The sequence below is a fragment of the Callorhinus ursinus genome, unplaced genomic scaffold (genome assembly GCF_003265705.2).
Source record: "Callorhinus ursinus isolate GAN/ISIS: 27379988/994484 unplaced genomic scaffold, GSC_fseal_2.0 scaffold9, whole genome shotgun sequence".
Classification (NCBI taxonomy): Eukaryota; Metazoa; Chordata; class Mammalia; order Carnivora; family Otariidae; genus Callorhinus; species Callorhinus ursinus.
Window position 1 is genome coordinate 58033957 of NW_027397071.1, and position 20685 is coordinate 58054641.

Below are 20685 nucleotides of genomic sequence, written 5' to 3' on the forward strand. Positions count from 1 at the left end.
TCTCCCTAAGCGTGTCCTCCCCTCCCAGGGGCCACTCACAAAGAAAGGCAGGGTCAGAAGAGTGTGGTTCAACACAGAGACATTGCTCTTCACAGCCCGTGCTCGCTCATGGGCCTTCCCGGAGTTCATCCAGGGCCCCAGGGGCTGTGAGGACAAGGGCGAGACTCAGAGCCACAGGCAGGAGGCCAGCCTTCTGCTGCCTGGGTGGGCAGGTCAGCCTTCACCAGTCAGCAGGAAGCTTCCAGGAGGGCATAAAAGCAACAGTCCACAGCCCCCCTCCTCCCCCTTCTCCAGGAGCATAGGGAGACGTGGGGTCCAGAAGCTGAGGCTAGGACTGGAAGACCAGAGGGAGGAGGAAGGTCAGAGAGGAGAGAGATGATAGGTGGAGAGTCATGAGAATAGATGAGAGAGAGAGAGAGAGAGGGATGAGAACGGAGAAGGCAAAGCTATGGGGGCTGCTAGAGCAGGAGCGTGGGGAAGAGGGAGAGAGCGAAGGGGCAGGAGTTTGGAACAGGGCCTGTAAGAGGGACCCGGGGGTGGAACACTGGCACAAGGTGACATCTGGAAGTCAAACCACTCCTTCTGGGCACAGCCTCCCCACCGCTCCGGAGCCTGTTCTCCTTTCCCCTCTGCCCTGGTGCTCCTCCCTGCCCCCACACCTCCAAGATGCTCTTCAGCCCGGCAGGAGTGGGGTCCTCCACAAAGAGGGCGTTGAGCAGAGTCTGCAGGGCTTCCAGGGTGTGACGGTAAAGTGTCTGTGGACAGGAGGAGAACCAAGCCACTAGGAGGCTTCTGGAGCAGACCTGGCCTGCACCCCCTACTATGGGTCAGAGGAGGAGCATTCCGACCCATGAGAGCTGCTTTCTGGCCCCCGCTCAGAGACTAACTTAAGGCGTGATGTTAGACAAATTACTCCGCCCCCCCATGGGTTACAGTTTCCTTATCAACAAATCGGTGGGGTGCCTGGGTGGCGGAGTCGGTTAAGTGTCAGACTCTTGGTTTTGGCTCAGGGTCCTGGGATTGAGCCCTGCGTCGGGCTCTGTGCTCAGCGCAGAGTCTGCTTGGGATTCTCTCCCTCCCTCTGCCCCTCCTGCGCTTGCTCTCTCTCTCTCAAATAAATAAATCTTAAAAAAAAAAAATTGGTGATTATTATCCCTGCACTCCTACCTTAAAGGAGGAGGAAGAGGAACCCCAACATTGACTGAGACTCTACCATGGGCCAGGTCAGTGCCTGGTGATTCGCACAAGCATATCACTTTGTCCTCAAAGTGTTTTTCTCATTTTGCAAATGAGGACGCATTTGCCCCAGCTGCCACGACAAGGAGGCTTCGCGTTGTGGGGAACGAACGAGGGGATGGGTGCGGGAATTAAGAGCCAGATAAACGGTGGGGGCCAGCCTTACTTTTATTATCATCTCTGGGAAGTTCTCGGATGCTTTTTTTACTTGCTGCTCCTAGACCCAAATAGATTTTCCAAGTTGCCTCTGCAGGGAGCCATGTCTCGCCTGCCCAGGCTCCCTTTCCCTTAGACACACCACAGTCCGAGAATTGTCTTAGGAAGGTGCAGGCATTACACATACACAAGGTGGAAGAGTGGTTTTGAGCCACTCTGGGAAGACCCTCTGTCCCCTGCCTCCTTTCCTTCTGCCAGCTCGTCACATCTGTCTGTCTCCCAGGTTGTCCCCGTCCAGGCTTCCCCAGTCTGTGCACACCAGGGTTACACCACAACCACCAAGCCGACCCCACTTACCAACTACCTCCTCCTTCCCTCCCATCTGGGGCCCATCGCTGCACAGCACTGACCTCTACCGTCTGGGCCTGGTACTGCAAGAGGGCTGCCGGCTCTCTTCCCAGGCTGCAGGGATCCCCCCACCTTTCCTTTGGGTCCTGTCTCAGTGCACCATCTCCCGGGACCCAGAACCCTCAATGCGCCAGTGTGGTCTGGCCCCCACTGCTCTCCAGTCTCGCTTCCCAGCACTCTTGCCTCGACCTCTGTGCTCCAGCCACATTGTCCCCTTGTCATCCTTGCAGTCACCATGTTCTCACTGGCCTCAGGCCACTGTACAGGCTGTTCCCTCTGCCTGGCATGCCCTTCCTTCTGCCAACCCCCCTTCCCCCACCAGCTAACTAGCTCTTCTTTAACCTCTCTGCTGCAGCACCATGACCCCTGACCCCCACCTAGGCCAGGACACCCATTCTAGGCTTGCTTGCAACATTTACCCCCGCTGCAAATGTGCATTTATTCGTATGATTCTTTGACATTGTCCATCTCCCCCCTGCCCTCCCTCTACTGAACCCCCCCAGCCCCTGGTAGTTTTGGAGTGGGCACTGTTTATAGTTGCTGAATGAAAGGATGAATGAATGTGCCTCCCTCCTGGCTGAAACTCCTCTCCCTAAACCTCCCCCACTGAACCTACATCCTACCCTAAGGGTCACCTCTACCCACTTCTCCTGGGACCACCCTGCCGAGGTTGGAAGACACTCACAGGAGCCCCTTGAGGTTCTACACTCACCCCAGCTAGGCCTCACCCCAGCTCACCCAGTCCTCAGCCCCCCTCCCGCTCCTGGCCACCTCCACTGGCCGTGCCAACACGTGCTCACGTCCCTGTCTTAGGGCAAGACCCACAAGTGGACAGAGCACCCTAAATGAGCAATCCCTTAGTCTGAAGATTCACTCATTCACCCAATATTTATCAAGAGCCTGCTCAGGCCAGGAGAGGTGAGTTCATCCAGCTTGGAGTAGGAGTGTGAAGATTCACATCTACCTTCTGGGACGCTCTTTCTCTCCCCACTGGGGGATCAGAAACGCACCTTACTCTAAGGACACCGACGGCCCTGAGGACTCACCTGTAAGGCCTCAGCCTTGGCCTCGTCCTTCTCCTGCATGGCCTGCACAGAGGGGAGGGAGAACACACTCCTCACACACGTGTTCACCAGCTCTGATCTTTCTTGCCTACCCAGCGCGGGCTGGATGTGACTGGCGGAGACAGAAAGCACGGGCATTCAGTGAGGGAGGGGCCCTGGGGCCGGAGGCAGGAAGCTAAGGATGCAGGGCTGGGAGGAGGGCACCTAGCTGGGGGCCTGGGCACGGCCTGAGCAAGATGAGGTGGGAGGAGGGAAGTGAGTGCGGAGGACGGGGAGAGGAAAAGGCACCCGAGCGGGTGGGGCACTGAGGACAGGCCCCAGAGGCTACAGGTGGAGCCCAGGGAAGAGGGGAACGGGCTGCGGGTTGGGGAGGGGGCTGTGGATACCTCAGCTGGGTCAGGGTCTCCATGGCCTGCCAGCGGACGGTGCTTGAGAGGGAATCCAGTGGCTCCTCCTGGATCTGCCTCTGGACAGGGGATCACAGAGGGGCCAATGATGGGGGCAAGGCCACAGCCGACCACCAGGACTGCGGGCATAGGGCACGGGCCGCGGCAGCCCCCCAGCCTGGACAGAACTCCCCACCTCCACACCATGCGGGGCCTCCCGTGGGGAGAGCCAGCTCCCGGCTCAAACCCCGTCCTGAGTTCAGTTCAAGGCCACCAAGCACATCCCACACCTAGCGCCCAGCAAGAACTGCTTCAGCAACCTCGTGGTAAGGAGGTATATTTAAGCCATGGACCGGCCCAAAGCAAAAAACACCATGAATGGCTCTTGAAGGGGGTCCACTTGAATTCCTTAAAACTGTCCTAGGAGCGCCTGGGTGGCTCAGTCGGTTAAGCGTCTGCCTTCAGCTCAGGTCATGATCTCAGGGTCCCGGGATCGAGCCCCGCATCAGGCTCCACACTCAGTGCAGAATCTGCTTGTCTCTCTCCCTCTGCCCCTCCCTCAGCTTGTGCACGCACTCTCTCTCTCTTTCTCAAATAAATAAATAAAATCTTCAAAAATAAAAAATAGGGGTGCCTGGGTGGCTGTTTTTTAAGCCTCTGCCTTCAGCTCGGGCCCTGATCCCGGGGTCCTGGGATCAGGCCCTCGCACTGGGCTCCCTGCTGAGTGGGGAGTCTGCTTCTCCCTCTTCCTCTGCCCCTCCCCCACTCATGCTTGCACGCGGATGCAGGCTCTTTCTCTCAAATAAGTAAATAAAATCTTAAAAATAAATAATAAAATTAAAACATCCTAATTACTTCTCACTTTTCGTCTCCCATCTACACACAATAGGTGCTCAATTAATGTTAGTTAAATGAAGTTATCAAGGGCAAGGACTTGATCTTTAAGGGACCCAAAACTAAATACAATTTTGGGGACTTCGGTGGCCCAAACCATTCCAGTGGATAACTGAGAAGTGAATGTATTTTGCAAAATGATAAGGACACTCTTGGAAGTTTCCCACCAGGAGGCATTTCTGGGAAAAGAATGTATTAAATAGTAATGACTGGCCCCGGGGCTCGGGCTCTCCGGTGATCTGACCACTGGGTTGCATCCTCCCAACAAGCGAGCCCCTGCACAGGCATTACCACGGGCACTGAGGAGACGAGACAAGCCAGGCTCACAGAAGGAGAATGGCTCGCCAAGCTCCCTCGGCGGGTAGAGGGCAGTTAGAGGTGGACTGAGGCTCACATCCCAGCGTCCTGCCTCCTCCTCTGTCCCCCTCCCACCTCAAGCTTTGTCTCATCAGTGGGTCGACTCCCACCTCCTCCCCACCCAATGCCACAGACCCGCACGGGGTTCCCACACCATCATCTTCTGCATCATGGTCTTCTTCTCGCTTTCCCCTTCCTGGCACTTCTGGAGGGCGATGACATTCTCCACCTCGGAGGCAGCAGAGGGCAAAGCCACAGGGTGAGAGCCGCACTGACCCCCGCCCTCAGGGACAGCCCGCACACCCCCGCCAGCCACCGTCAACTCGTCCCCAGCCACCAGCCGCCAGCATCGGCTCCAGAGAAATGAGAAACCAAGGGGGGGCACTTGGGGTGGGGTGCAGATTTGGGAAGACTGTGGTGGCAGCGGGGGAGGGGTTGGGTAATCCCTGAAGGGCAGCGTTTGGGGGAGGGCCAGATTTCAGGGACTGCCAAGCACGCCCCCTCTCCAGTCTCACTCTCTTGAGGGAGAGGAGGCAGGAGCTCATGGGTGCTGACACCTCCCGCCGAAATCCCACAACTAGTAATACCTTTTAAGGGCTTTCTAGTCTCCACTCTTAAGGGCACATCCTAGTCAGGTCAAGGCATCCTGCCACCTGAGAGAGGGAATACCTTTACCGATGTCCAACTAATCTATGAGTTCTCATTATCTTAAGGTAGAAGAAGAAAAATTCATGGAAGAGATAAACTAACTTCATGTAGTGAAGAAAGCAAAGCAAGTGAACCTGACGCGCAGCATGGTGAGTGCGAAAGGCCGCATGTTCTTCGCCACCGCAATCAAGAGGACGGAGAGCCCTTGAATCAGGGCTCATCTTATCGCTTGCTTGGACAAACAGAAGGCCATGAAGCGATGATGTGCCAATTCCTGGCCTAGCCCTCAAGGGAACTGGCAGTCTTTTCCTTCTGGAACCCAGCCGCCATGCTGCAAGGAAGCCCGGCTAGATAGGGAAGGATGACAGCATGTGGAGGATGAGGGTCATCTCGATGTCCCAGCCCCTGCTCCCGAGTGACCTCAGTCTACAGCACAAAGCAGAAGAGCCACCTCGCTGAGCCCAGACCGTTTCAGAATTGTCATACAATCCAGCAAGTCCACTTCTGGGTAGTTGGCTGAAGAGAACAAAAGCACTCATTCTAAAAGATGTGGGCACCGCCACGTTGACCGCAGCACTATTTACAACGGCCAAGATACGGAAGCAACCTGAGCGTCCATCAATGCATGAACGGATAAAGAAGGTGGGTGAGATCTATATGTGCACACACACAATGGAATGTTACTCAGCCATAAAAAAGAATGAGACCTTGTCACTTGCAACCACATGGATGGACCTAGAAGATATAGTGCTAAGTGAAATAAGTCAGACAGAGAAAGACAAATACCATATGATTTCACTTATATGTGGAATGTAAAGAACAAAACAAATGAACAAACGAAACAAAACAGAACAGATTCATAGATACAGAAAACATTCTCGTGGTTGCCAGAGGGGGGGTGGGGGGGCCTGAGCAAAATAGGAGAAGAGAATTAAAAGGTACAAACTTCCCATTATAAAGTAATCAAGACACAGGGATGCAATGTACAGCACAGGGAATATAGTTAATAATATTGTAACAACTTTATATGGTGACAGATGGTAGCTAGATTTATCCTGGTGATCACTTGGTCATGTATTTAAATGTTGAATCACTATGTTGTACACCTGAAACTAATAGAATACTGTATTCACTTATAATATTGTATAATATATAATATATATTATATTGTATAATATTCACTTATAATATTGTATACCCTTCAATTAAAAATAAATTAAAATTAAAATTTTTCAAAAATTTCAGAATCATGAGAAATTGGGCCCCTCAGTCCTTATTCCCCCAGTGGAGTGAACTTTTAGACCACTAACTTTTGGGTTGGTTTGCTATGTAACAACTGATAGCTTAAACTGCCAAAGTGATGATAGAGGGATAGCTTATAGACTGAATGGTCATGGAAGACCTCTCAGAAGAGTTGATATTTGGACTGAGTCCTGAATGACAAGAAAGAGGTAACCATTTAAAAAAAAAAAAAAAGATGTAACCACATGAAGAACTAGAGGAAGGTCTGCCTATCTCCCCAAACTAGGCCTCACTTCAACTATTATGCCCATTTTGTAGCTGAGAAGAAACTTCCTGGCAGAAAAGACAAGTGCAAAGGCCCTGGGGCAGGAATGAGTATGGCATAACCGAGAAAGGCCAGCGTGGCAAGAACAAGGTGGACAACCGGAGGAATGCCATGGGATGAGGATGGAAACTCCTAAAATGCCAGACCTCTTATTAGTCCTGGCACCGTCTCCTCATGCCCCACCCTGGGGCACCCCAGGGACTGGAGTTTGCCTCTGAAGCAGCCTGAGGGCAGGGCCTCCCTCTTGCACGGCCTGGCCTGGATGGATCCCACCTCCAGCCTCCATCCACCAGCCAGTCTCCCTGACTGTGCGTGTGTTCACACTCATGTCCAGCAGCCTGTCCAGTCTGCCCCCACTGGCCCTCACCAAATCCTATAGGTGCCGGCTTTCTCTGGCCTCCTTCAGTGCTTAAAAACCTTTATTAAGCACCTATGATGTGCCAGGCACCGTTCTAGACGCTGGGAGTAGAGCTGGGAATAAGACAGACCAAACTCCCTGATTTAGGCGGCGCCTGCGCGGCTCAGCCAGTTAAATGTCTGCCTTGAGCTCAGGTCATGATCTCAGGGTCCTGGGATCGAGCCCCACATCGGGCTCCCTGCTCCGCGGGAAGCCTGCTTCTCCCTCTCCTTCTGCACTCATGTGCACTCTCTCTCTCTCTTTCTCTCTCATAAATAAATAAAATCTTTAAAAAAAAAATCCCTGATTGATAGAGGATATATTCCAGTGTGAGAGGCTAACAAAAACCAAGATGAAGTAGCAAAGCATAGTGTATACCAGATGGTGATGAGTCCCATGGAGAAAAGAAGAGCCGAGCAGAGAAACAGGGACCACTGGGGCTGGAGAGTTGGGGGGGCCACCCTGGGGAAGTCAGCTGGGGGTTGGGCAGGAAGCATACCAGAGCCATCTTGTTGTCATCTTCTCTCTTCCCTGGCACCTTCACCAGGCATGAGGTCACTTCATCAAAGACTCCTGAATGTCACAGTTTCAGTGAGGAGACAAGAGGGAAGGTAAAGATCTGATGTAGATCTGGTGCCATAGTCCTGTCTCCCCTCCCACCACCGGGCCCCTCCAATCCTTGTTCCCCTAGCTGCCTTCCCTGAAAGCCTTCAGCGGCACCCCATTCCACTGAGCATAAAGCCACCATTCTTGTCAGGGCCCTCAAGTCCCTGCGGATCAGTGTCCTCTGCCCCCCTCCCCAGCCTATCTCCTGCAGCTCTCCTCTGGCTGGCCATACTCTGGCCACACTGTCCTCCTTGCCTGAGTGTTGTAGTTTTAGCTTGTATTCTTAGTCTTCAAGTCAATTTTTGTATATAGTGTGAGGTAGGGGCCCAACTTCATTCTTTTGCATGTGGAAATCCAGTTTTCCCAGAACCATTTGTTGAAAAGGCCATCCTTTCCCCACTGAATGGTCTTGGCACCCTTATCAAAAATCAATTGACTACATTTATTTCTGGGCTTTCTATTTTATTCCATGGGTCTATATGTCTGTCCTTCTGCCAAAACCACACTGTTGTGATTACTATAGCTTTACAGTAAGTTTTGAAATCAGGAAGTGTGAGTCCACTAACTTTCTTGTTTTGGGGTTTTTTTTTTTCAAGATTATTTTGGCTGTTTAGGGTCAATCTTTGCTTTTTATTTTTATTTTACATTTTATTTATTGGGTGCCTGGGTGGCTCAGTCGGTTAAGCAACTGCCTCTGGCTCAGGTTATGATCCCGGAGTCCCAGGATCGAGTCCTGCATCAGGCTCCCCGCTCAGCAGGGAGTCGATAAATAAATAAATCTTATTTTTTTAAAAAAAGGAACACTACCCAAGAGAATGAAAAGACAACTCACAGAATGGGAGAGAATATTTACAGAACTTCTAAAACTCAACAACAACAAAAACAAACAACCAAATATGAAAATGGGCAAAGGACTTGAACACACATTTCTCCAAAGAAAGTATACAAACAGCCAATAAAGCACATGAAAAGATGCTCAACATCGGTCATCATTAGGGAAATGCAAATCAAAGCCATGATGAGATACCACTTTACAGCCTTTAGAATGTCTATTATAAAAAATATTTTCAAACAAAGAAAAATAACAAGTGTTGGCAAGGAGAGATTAATAGTGTAGAAATTGGAACCCTTGTACATTGCTGGTGGAAATGCAAAATAGTACAGCTGCTCTGGGAAATAGTTCAGCAGTTCCTCAAAAAGCTAAACATAGAATTACCAGATGATCCAGCAAATCCACTCCTAGGTATATATCTAAAGGAATTGAAAATAAGGATTCAAACAGGAACTTGCACACTGATGTTTATAATAGCAGCATTATTCACAATAGCCAAAAAGTGGAAATAACCCAAGTGCCCATCCATGGGTAAATGGACAAATAAAATGTGGTACACATCTTGGAATTTTGTCCAACCATAAAAAGAAACAAAGTACTGATACATGCTACAGCATAGATGAGCGTTATGGTAAGTGAAATAAACCAGACACAAAAAGTCAAATATTATATGATTCCGCTTTCATGATCTATCTAGAGTAGGCAAATTCACAGAGAAAGATTAGAGTTTAGCAGAGCCTCGAGAGAGAAGGATGGGGGGCTGTGGCTTTATGGTATGAGCTTCTATTTGGAGTGATGAAAAAGTTTGGGAACTAGATAGTGGTAATGGTTGTACAATATTGTGAGTGTGACTAATACACTTAAACATAGAGTCACCATATGACCTAGCAATCCTACCTCTAAGTGTATACCAAAGAGAAATGGAGACATATCCATACGAAAATTTATGCATGAATGTTCATAGTAGTATTATTCAAAATAGCCAGAGGGTAGAAACAACCCAAATATCTATCAACTGATGAATGGATGAACAAAATGTGGAATACAGTGGAACATTATTCAGTCATAAAAAGGAATGAAGCACTGATCCATACTACAACATGAATGAACCTTGAGAACATTATGCTAAGTAGAAGAAGCCAATCACAAAGGACCACATATTGTGTGATTCCATTTATACGAAATGTCCAAAATAGATAAATCTATAGAGACAGAAAGTAGATTAGTGACTGACTGGCACGGGGGGGCGGTCATAGGTTGGGGATGACATCTAAGGGGTATAGGGTTTCTTTTTGGGGTGATGAGAATGTTCTAAAATGGATTGTGGTGATGGTTGCATAACACTGTGTATATTTTTAAAGCATTAAATTGTACACTTTAAGTGGATAAATTTTATGGTTATGTAAATTATATCTCAATAAAGCTGTTTAAAGACAAAAACCAACTTGCGGGGCACCTGGGTGGCTCAGTCGGTTAAGTGGCTGCCTTTGGCTTGGGTCGTGATCCCAGGATCCTGGGATCGAGCCCCACGTCGGGCTCCCTGCTCAGTGGGGGGTCTGCTTCTCCCTCTGCCCCTTCCCTGCTTGTGCTCTCTCTCTCTCAAATAAATAAATAAAATCTTTTAAAAAAGAAAAAAACAACTTGCATCAAGTTCCTCTATATCATCAGCATCACCAGCACAAAATAGGAATTGTATTAGAAGATAAGATATGCTTTGTGATAGCAATAAAAACTATAAAGTACCTAGGAATTAACCTACCAAAAAAGCACTAGACCTTTACGGAGAATTTTTTAAATTCTAGCAAAGGGTATATCCTATATAAAGGAAAACTTGAATAGACGGATAAATCAATAACATTCCAATAAAGATGCCAGAAAGACTTTTTGAGGACTTAGACAAATGTATTCTAAAAGCATATGGAAAAAATAAGTATGTAAGTAAACAACAAACAAACAAACATAAAATGCACATGGAAGGGGCACCTGGCTGGCTCGGTCAGTGGAGCACGTGACTCTTAATTTCAGGGTTGTGAGTTCAAACTCCATGTTGAGTGTAGAGATTACTTAGAAATAAAATCTTTAAAAAAATTTTTTTGTTTTTAAATGTATATGGAAGAATGAGGGTCTACTAGCAGCCTCCAAGGCACTGTGTGGATGCTATTGTCCTCAGAATAATTTTGAGAAGAGCTTCAAAGAAGAATGCTCATCCTACCAGATACACATTGTACCTTTGTAAATACATATTTACAAAGCCATGGTATATTTTTAAAAATCACAGTGTGGTATTGGTGCATGAACAAACAAAAATATTTGGAGATATAAATAATTGGGAAAAGGTCTTTACAACATCAATGGTCGATAGGGGATTAATTTTCTGAACTCCTGCGTGTCCCAGGTGAGTGAGGCGGAGGCTCCAGACAGGACGTCAAGGCTTCACTCAAGTGAGGATGTCAAACACTCAACAGAGGTGAGCTGAGCCTAGAGCCTGCCTGCTCCATGGGTCAAACTTGACCCTGAGAAGCCAGGTCTGAAATTTAACTGGAAAGAAACAGGCTTATATTTTGAAAGAAATGTAGAGTTAGTTGTGTGACTCATAATTTGGACATAATAAAAGCGTTATGATATGGAGTTATTTCAGTTAGGGAAATTGAGGCTCCGAGAGATTATGTAGCTCCTCCCAAGTCACACAAGAAACAGAGGCTGAGCACTAGATCTCTTGTGTATAATTAATATAGTGCATGCTGCCCATTGCAGGTTATTCCTTCCTCCTCCCGCTCCCCTTCTGTAGCCTCCCTGCCCTACAAGTCTGAATACAAAATTCTTCCAGGGTGGTGCCCTCTCTGGGGCTGTCACCCTTGCTGTGCTCACCCTCTGGGATGCTTTGGAAGGTTGTGCTGTCCTCGTCTGTGGCGTTAGGGGTGGGGAACCCCAGCGGGAACTGACCAGTCTCCGTGCTGACCATCTTGTCCCAGCTCCCCAGATTCTCATCCAAGGGTATGGCATGGATGCTGTTGTCCTCAGAATAATCCTGCTGGCTGCTCAGCATCAGGGTGGAGGTGTCGCTGAAAATGAGGCTGGAGCCCAGGCTGAGGGTCTCATTAGAGCCCAGGATCAGGGTCATGCACGAGGGTGGAGAGAGGGTGGAGTTGGGTCCATGGGTGCTGGAGTGCAGGCTGAGACCGTCACTGGAGCCAGGAATCAGGGTCAAGCATGAGGCCTGAGTGATGGTCATGTTCAAGGCAGACCTGGGATTGCCATTCGAAGCCACGTTCACGGTTCCCTTGGAACTCGTGTTCCAGGTCGCACCAAAGGCTCCTTTTGAGACAGACCCGGAGATCTTATGTGAAACCACAGTGATGGTCTCGTTGGCGTCTGGGATCAGGGTTCCCCCAGAACTTCGAGCCTCATGCAGGTCCAGCTTAGAGGTGTTTCTTGAGCCCACACCGAGTATCCAGTGGGCGTCTGGGTCCAGCGAAGAGTTTGAGGCTGGAATAAGGAGTGCTTTCGAGCCTGGCCTGGAGACGCATTGGCCCACAACCAGGGCTTCTCTTGAATAGGGCCTTATAAATGGGTTTGCTTCAGGCCTGGAAGGATTGGAGTTACTCTGACCCAAATCAAAAATCTTTCTTGAGAGGGAGTTGAAAGCCTCCTCAGAATTGGGCCCTGTGTGGCTCCCTGAGCTCAGACCCTGGGCCTCAGTAGAGCTGAGGCTCAGAACGAGGTTTGAGGCTGGACTTGGGGCCCTCGGGGAGGTAGGCCTCGAGACCTGATTTGAACTCGGGCCCAGGGCTTCACCTGAGTGGGAAGTGGTGATCTGGAGGGAGGCGGGGCCCACAGTCCAGCTGTCTGCAGGCCTGAGGGTGTTACCGGTCACCAGGCCAGGGGCCTCCTCTGAGACAGGACTCAGACTTGGATTAAGGTCTGGAACAAGAGCTGAGCCAGGATTCAGGGGTGGGTTCACGAGAGGAGCAAGGCCCATGTCTGAGTGGGGCCCAGAGGTGGTGCCAGAGCCTAAATCTGAGGCCTCGGTGAAGCTGAGACCAGGTGTCATCTTTGAGCTTTCACAGAGGACCAGACTAGCCCCTGGGTTCAGGGCCATGCCCGGTCTGGCGGTCTCTCAACGCCTCTGCTCCCTTCTCTCCGATAGCCAACTATTGAGCTCCCTGCAATGCTCCTGAGAGAGAAAAAGGCAAATTCAGCATGCTTCACCTTCCAAGTCATGCTTAAAACCTTTCCATGGCTCCCCACTATCCTTAGGATGAAAGCCCTTGCATGACTTCCCAGGTACGTCGTGACCACGCCCAGCCCACCTTTCCAGCCCCATCCACACAGCTCTGCGCCTTGCGCTCTGGGTCCCAGCCAGATGCGCCGGGTTTCTCTGACCACACCCTGCTTCCTCTCAGCGCTTGGCCCTTAACCAATGCAATTCCCTCGGCTTGGAACCTCCTCCCGCTGTCCTTTGCCAAGCCCACTCCCCCCGGCAAAATATTCATCCTACTTTATTCCAGTGACCCATTTCGTGGTCTAGCCTCTGGAAGAGGTGGCAAGAACCATGCTTATCTTAGTCCCTGGGACATCCCCAGCCTCTAGCACCCAGTGGGAAGTCCATAAATACTAGACCAAGGTAGAAAAGGGCAAGAGGGAGCCTCCTTAGGGGTTACCCTACTTCCAGCCTAAATTTCTAGAACTACTCTGCAGATGGCTGTGGCACTGGGTTCCCAAAACAGCCCCTGGCAGAGCTACACACTGGCCTTGACGGTTTGCCTCTTCCGGGTGGGGCAGGCTACCTGGGAGGAGAACCTGGGGCAGTCCTCCAAACCAGAGCCCGCCTCACGCCAGCAGTCAGACCGCAGGGTGAATTCCCCAACCCTCTCCCCACCGTACCCCACTTCCACCCTTGGGCTCCTCTCCCTGTGGGAATCACTGGGAGCGCTCACCTGCATTCATGGTGTTCTTAAGCAGGACTGGGCCCCTGCGAGGAGACACGGAAGAAGACCAAGTCAGGTGAAGTATGTTTTCTCAATGCTTGCTGAGCAAAGTCTACAGGCCAGACATGCACATCTGCTAACCAAATCTGCCCCCACCGCCGCGCACACACACACAGTCCTAGAAGTTAGATATTATTGCTCCATTATATACTTAAGGAAGTGGAGGTCAAGGAAAAGAATGTCACCAACCCTACCAGCCCTCAGGGAAGAAACCAAGGCCATCTCTTTATGCTACTCATCCACCTAAACTCCTCCAATGGCCTTCCACTGTCTTCAGGACAGCATTCCCAGTTCTCAGCAGGACCTAAAAGGCCCTTCTGTGTCTGGCCTTAATGGCCCTTTCACTCCTCTTGCCCCTCCCTACTCTCTTCCCCACTCCATTCCACCACCCTTCAACGCTTCTGTGCTTCTCCAAAGAGCCAGGCTCCCGGGTTCGGTCCGGGCCTTCCAGAAGTTGGGCATACCCTTCTCCAGACGCCTTCCCTGGCCAGCACCAATGGCTTCACCCTTCAGATTTCAGCTTAAGAGCCTTCCAGGTCCCCCAGAAAGGTGAGGTCCACCTGTAAGTTCCCAGGGTACCTTGTCCACTTCTCCTTTGTTGGCACATAATAATATCTGGTCCCTCCACTAGGCAGCAAGATCTCGGAGAGTCTAACATAGCACCTGGCACACAGGAACCGTTCAGTAAATAAGCTGCTTGCTTCCTCTTCTTATGTCTTCTTCACTCACTCATTCATTCGCTAGCTCATTTCATCGCTTATTCATGTATTATTCATTCACACACTAACTCATTCACTAAATCATTTACTCATTCTATAAATTTTGCTATGCCACTTTATAGCTTGGCTTTGGAAACACCATAGATTTGGAGTCATATGGCTCTGGATTCCATCCCAGTTCAACCTTTTACTAGTCTGAGGGAGCCTGGGCAAAAGACTTTCCCCCTCTGGCCCTCTTCCTGCTCATCTCTAACATGGGAAGCATAAAGCCTGCCACCCATGCTCGTGGCGGTTTCAGTGCCTAGCACAGAACACACGGGCTACCGAAGGCCTCTCTAAATGATAGCTACCTTTCTGTTACCCTTTGCCAGGCACTGCGGGCAGAGAGGAGTAAGGTGCTCAGAGCGCAGGGGGAGCTGCCTTCATTCCAAGCAAGCAGATCACGCACAGCTTGCATCCTGCCTCAGAAGCAGGAAGTGTCCGCTTACCATCAGCACCAGGGCTGATTTGACCCTGAAGCTAGTGAAATTTAAAAATTCAGGACTCCTGGCCTACACAGTCCCTTTCCAAGGGTACTGTACTTACTTTTGTGTTCACAATATTGTCTTCTTTTACTTAAAGAAGAGCCTAAAAAAAAATCCTCAGGCTCCAAAAACCCCTAGATCTTCCCGTCATTGCCCCTCCCACCTGTGTGCATGTATGTAAGTGTGTGTGTGTGTGTGTGTGCACACGCACACGCACATACACACACACACCACAGTTATCAAAGAGAGGCATTCACAACCTGGAAAAATATGCATCAGGTGCAGCCTCTGACGCTGCGCGTAGGATTTTAGAAGGCCACATGGTTTCGCCTATGGAAGAGAACAATCTCTACCCCCTCTGACATAGCAGGTACATAATACCAGGTCACTGGGCAGACAGCTACAGGTCTCGACCCTGGCGGACCCTCCCTTTTCTGTGAGAAAAGAACAGATCTCCCCCACTTTTCTCCTCTTCTTTCCCTCGTTCTTCTCTTCTTTCATCTTCAACAGACAGGCAAGACTTCAGAGCGGCCTGCCGGTGACGGAGGCAGCCCATGTCTCCCCCTCCACCAAAGGGAAGAGTGGTGGTTGTTGAGGGGCTTGGGTGGGACACAGCAGAGCCAAAGGAGCTTACTACTGACTTGGCAGCCACAAGCCTCTGCTTCCCAAGCCCTGGAGCCCCAAATGGGGAGGGCAGAGGACAGCTATAAAACAACTAGCTAATCCTGTCTAAGACTGAGAGAATCACTGATTCCCATCCTCCCTGCTCAGTGAACCCTTCCAGGCCTTGAACAAGGGTTGTTGGAGCTCTCAGGGGGTGTAACTATCAGGAGGTCATCCAGTTCCTCGTGGAGAACACATTTATCAGCTATATGGGCCTGGAATATGTTAAGTACTTGTAAGAATGCACTCACACACCTACATGTGCACACACACGTCTGACATCGGGTGACCTCACACCTAGAGAATCCAAAACAGAAGATGCCAGCTTTCCCCTAAATCAGACTTCCTCTTCTCTTCCATTTCTAGAAACTGGCACTACTATACGAGCCAGAAATGATATCATCCCTGACTACTCTCTTTCTCACTAGCTGCATCCAATTTTGGCCAAGTTCTGCCAACTCTGGCTCCAGAAAAGCTCCCAAATATCCCCGCATATCTCCGTCACCACTGCCAGACCCTAGTGCAGATCCCATTGCCTACGACTCCTGTATGTAGGGACTGCTCCCAATACACCATTTTCTAAATTGAGCTGCACATATCTTCCTTTAAAATTGCATTCAGGGGCACCTGGGTGGCTCAGTCATTCAGCGTCTGCCTTCGGCTCAGGTCATGGTCCCGGGGTCCTGGGATCGAGCCGCACATCGGGCTCCCTGCTCAGCGGGAAGCCTGCCTCTCCCTCTCCCACTGCCCCTGCTTGTGTTCCCTCTCTCGCTGTGTCTCTCTCTGTCAAATAAATAAATAAAATCTTAAAAAAATAAATAAATAAAATTGCATTCAATGGTGTGGTGCTGACATAAGGATAGATATACAGATGAATGGAATAGTCCACATATTGTATGATTCCATTTATACGAAATATCTAAAATAATCAATTCTAGAGAGACTAAAAGCAGACTAAGGTAGATAGAGAGAGGTTGCCAGGGACCAAGGAAAGAGAATGGGAAGTGACTGTTTGCTGGGTACAGGCTTACCTTTTGGAGTGACAAAAATGTTTGGCAACTAGATAGTGATGGTGGTTGCATAACACGGTGAAGGTACCAAATGTCAGTAATAGTGAATTTTATGCTATGTATATTGTGCCACAGTATTTTTAATGCATGTACCAGGCAAGAGGGTGTAGACTCACTTTTCCCTGCTCCTCCCTTCCAAATACAACTAAATATCCTGGAAATGATTCAACTGAAAACCATAAAAGGACTCTGAAAGCTAGGAAGAAGGCAATGGACTAGCCAGGAACCTCAGGACTGGAGGGATGACACTGGGGGCACTCCCCAGGGTTTTCTTTTTATCTCCCATATATCCCAGACTGAGTACCAGAGAGGCCTGCAACACAGATCCGCCAAGAGCATGGGTGGGTATACACACATACAAAGGGAAAAAAGCCTGTTCCCTCTGGCCAAACGACCAGGACAGGGAAAGCCCAACAGAGATGGACCCCCCTGCCCCCCGTGGGGAACCCTAATCCCCATTCCACATCCAGGGCAGTGGCAGGCCAATCCACCTGCAGGAGCAGTGTTAGAAGAGCCCTGCCTCTCTGGGCTCTCCACCCAGTGGCAGAGAATTTACCAGGTCACACAGCTCCTGGCCTCCCGGTGACAAGAGGTGGCCAAGGGCAGCACCATCTTGCCCCTGCAGGCAGTACCACGGGGAGTGAACAAGAGCCCCAGGAGGGCCAGAAGAACACAGCTTACCAAGGCTCTGAAAACTATCACTGGAACTATGGTCCATAAAAGCAGGCCAGAACCTACACTCTGAGCCTTAACAGGTTGATTATCAGCTAAAATAGATTCAAGTAGGCTCAAAACTCTCTTTAACATGATGTCCAAGATGTCAAGGATACAATCAAAAATTACCCATCATACCCAAAACTAGGAAAATCTCATCTTGAGAAAAGATAACTAACTTCAACACTGAGATGAACCAGATGTTGGAGTTTGCAATAATGATTTTAAAGCTGTCATTATAAAAATGCTTCACCAAGCAATTACCAGTCCTCCTGAAACAAAATGAAAAACTAGAAAATCTCAGCAAAGAATTAGAAGTAATAAAAAAATGTAATAACTGAAATTAAAATAGAAGTTATTTTAAAGACACAACTGAAAAACTTTTAACTTGCTGGACGAGTTCAATAATAAAGTGGAGGTGACAGAGGACAGAATCAGTGAAACTGAAGACAGATCAATAAAATTTACTTAATCCAAACAACAGAGAGAATGGACTAAAAAATACGAACAGAACCTCAGGGACCCGTGGTACAAAACAAAATATCTAAAACTCTAGTCAGGGTTCCAGAGGAAGAGAGAGTACTGAAAACATTCAAAGAAGTAATAGCTGAGGGGCGCCTGGGTGGCTCAGTCGGTTAAGCGTCTGCCTTTGGCTAGGGTCATGATCCCAGGGTCCTGGGATCGAGCCCCATGGCAGGCTCCCTGCTCCCTCTGCCTGCCACTCCCTCTGCTTGTGCTCTCTGTCTCTCTGAAATAAATAAATAAAATGTTAAAAAAAAAATAGCTGAAAGTATCCCAAATTTAGTGAAAGACATAAATATACAGTTTTAGGGAGCTGAGAAAACCACAAAGAGGATAAACCCAAAGAAATCCACCCCAAAATGCATCATGATTAAACTTCCAAAAACTAAAAACAATGAAAAAAAATCTTAAAAGCAACCAGAGAGCATTACGTATCAGAGAACACCAATTCGAATGATAGAGGATTTCTCATCTGAAACCAGGGAGGCCAGAAAGAAGTTGGACACATATCTCCACTGCTGAAACAAAAAAAAAAAACCGGTCAACTGTGAATTCTACATCAGGCAAAACTATCCCTCATGAATGAAAGGGAAATAAAGATATTCTCAGACAGAGGAAAAATGCATGCCAATCCAACCATGTCATTCCCCTGTAAGAACCCCTCTGTGACTTCTCACGGGTTTTCAGATGATGGGTTGTAAGTAAAGCTTATATCTTTCATAAGACAGATTTCTGGGCCTCCACTTTGCACCTCTGAGGGGGCTGAAGAATCAGACTTTTATCAAACTCTCCCCCTTTCGCCCCTCCCCAAAGTGATTATCACATAGCTGGTGGGTAGGCCATTGGCGGAGACACCCTGGTCTACAATGTGATGGCTGTGTTTCTTTTACCAGGACGCTCAGCCCACAGGCCTGGCCCCTCTATCTCTCCAGCTCCACCCATTCCCTTCCCCAGCCCCGTACTTGAACCACTCTCAACTTCTCCCAGTGCCTCAAACGTGTTAGCCTCCTTCTTGACTTGGGGCCTTTGTAAATAACTCTTTCCTCTTCCTATAAACTTCCCCGAGATGACTCATCTAAACCTCCATCACTTCCCCTGGCTAACATCTAACATTTTAGATGCCAGTTTAGGAGTCCCTTCCTCCAGGAAGTCTTCCTGGGACCCTCAAATGTGGGTGAAGTGCCCTCTGCATGTGATCACTCTGTTCTAGAGGATCACTCTGTTTACTCATATGTCTTCACTCTAAAAAATGAGCTTGTCGGTCTCTAGCTATCTTGTTACCCCTGTTTTCCCAGCGCATGGCACAGTGCCTAGCACACAGGGGAGGTTCAGAAACAATTCATGGAGTAAGGGAATGGATGGATGACAACTCTTTAAGATAGGTATCATTATCTTCACTTACTGGCATGTTAATTCAGACTGTTCAGGAATCTAAAGTAATGTTTCCAAAGCCCCAGAAAATGGCAGCCAGAATTCAAACCCAGGTCGTCTCAACCGGTAGCTTTTCCTACAACACCCCAGGGATTTCTGAGCCATGAATCACTCAGTGAGCCCACAACTCCCTGTTTCTCACTCCTCATTCCCGTTGCCACTTAGGCCCTACCCTAGAGGAAAAGTCCAAAGAAAACAACACAACTCTCCGGACGCCCAGTCATAATGCACCAATCCAGGGCTTTGTGGTCAGCTAGACCTGAATTTGAAACCTACTTGGTCGCTCACGAGTGGTGTGAACATGGGCAGGTGGCCTCAGTTAAGGTTGAGTCTTAATACTCAATCCATAACATTAGTATAGGGAATAAAATGGATTAATGGACGTAGGATCACAGCACCTGACCCCCAAGAGTCCCCCAGTAAATGCTCCTCCTCCTCATCCCTTCCTCCTTCTGGGTGAGGAGGGGGTAGAAGAACTTGAGATAAAGACCAAGCCTGGCTTCCAGGGTCTCTGCCTTCTTGCCCCCACCATGACCCCCAGTCTATGGCACTCCTTCCCGGGTCTTCTCACCTCCCCCAACTCTTACCCACCATACTCTCAAAACAAGCCTAACTCTTTCTCCATGAGCCTTGAGCTGCTGATATAAAGTTCAATGTGTTACCTCCACCTGGGGCATCCACATGGTAACAGAAAATTCAGCTTTAAGCCAAAGGTATGAAGTTCTAACTGTGGAATTTACCCGGGGGGTGGGGTCAAGGTGGTAAAGGCCTTGAGGCTGTGGAGGCCGCCCCCACCCCTGGGACTTTCCCAGAGCCACCCCTCAGCTTACCTACTCTCGCCCCAGCCCAGGCTGGTGTTACGGTCTTTGTGAGGTCACCGTGACTCAGGAATTCCCAGCCAATGAGGCCCCTCCTCTTGCCTACACAGTTGGCTAGAAGCGGGAAGGTATCCTTTCAAAGGAGGACCCTCCACCACTGCTGAGAAATGACCTTACTCAAATGAAGACCAGGTTCCTTGCCCAGCATTCAAGCCTCCCCATCAAAGCCCCTTACCATATGACCTTACGCCTTTGTTTGTCTTGGGATGACAGGCTCGTTCTGAGGAATGTTGCAGGCTTGGGGCACAGCATATCTGAGAGGGAGGCCTGCGGGTAGTGGGCTGTGTGCAAAGGTCTTTGGAACCAGGCAGTCCATGTGGAGGAAACTGAGACCCACAGAGGGGAAAACCCTGGCCCAAGGTCATGAGTGCCCCTTATCTTTTCCCTACTCCACCCTGCCTCCTCAGCCAAGGCACAGATAACAGTGTGGAGCAGGGCAGGAATGAGGGCCCAGCCGGCCGGCCGGGAGACCCAGACCCTGAAACCTAGATTCCAGGATAAGGCAATGAAAACACTACTATCTTGCTAAAGAAAAGCTTTGTAACAAACAAGAAGTAAGCCGATTACGATTACCAGTGACTACTCTGAAAAACTTCACTGGGCACCTTTTAAAAAAAGCTGTAGT

The 20685-nt window shown here is 49.3% G+C and overlaps 1 protein-coding gene across 9 annotated transcripts in view; it reads right to left on the reverse strand.

Moving 5' to 3' along the window:
- Positions 1-20001, reverse strand: part of MROH7 (maestro heat like repeat family member 7) — a 47369-nt gene extending 27368 nt beyond the window's left edge. For 4 of the 9 annotated variants that reach the window (XM_073896691.1, XM_073896690.1, XM_025871707.2 and 1 more), the window contains exons 1-9: positions 19845-19996; positions 13489-13523; positions 11420-12725; positions 7613-7686; positions 4656-4730; positions 3251-3330; positions 2847-2976; positions 660-755; positions 40-144 (exon numbers count right to left, since the gene is read on the reverse strand). In XM_073896691.1, the coding sequence (XP_073752792.1) occupies positions 40-144; positions 660-755; positions 2847-2976; positions 3251-3330; positions 4656-4730; positions 7613-7686; positions 11420-12650 (1791 nt within the window). In that variant the 5' untranslated portion in view covers positions 12651-12725; positions 13489-13523; positions 19845-19996. Of the gene's footprint in view, positions 1-39; positions 145-659; positions 756-2846; positions 2977-3250; positions 3331-4636; positions 4731-7612; positions 7687-11419; positions 12726-13488; positions 13524-19844 lie in introns of those variants that run through there. The other 5 variants (XM_073896687.1, XM_073896689.1, XM_073896692.1 and 2 more) reach the window with 5 other exon arrangements.
- Between the last annotated feature and the right edge of the window lie 684 nt (positions 20002-20685).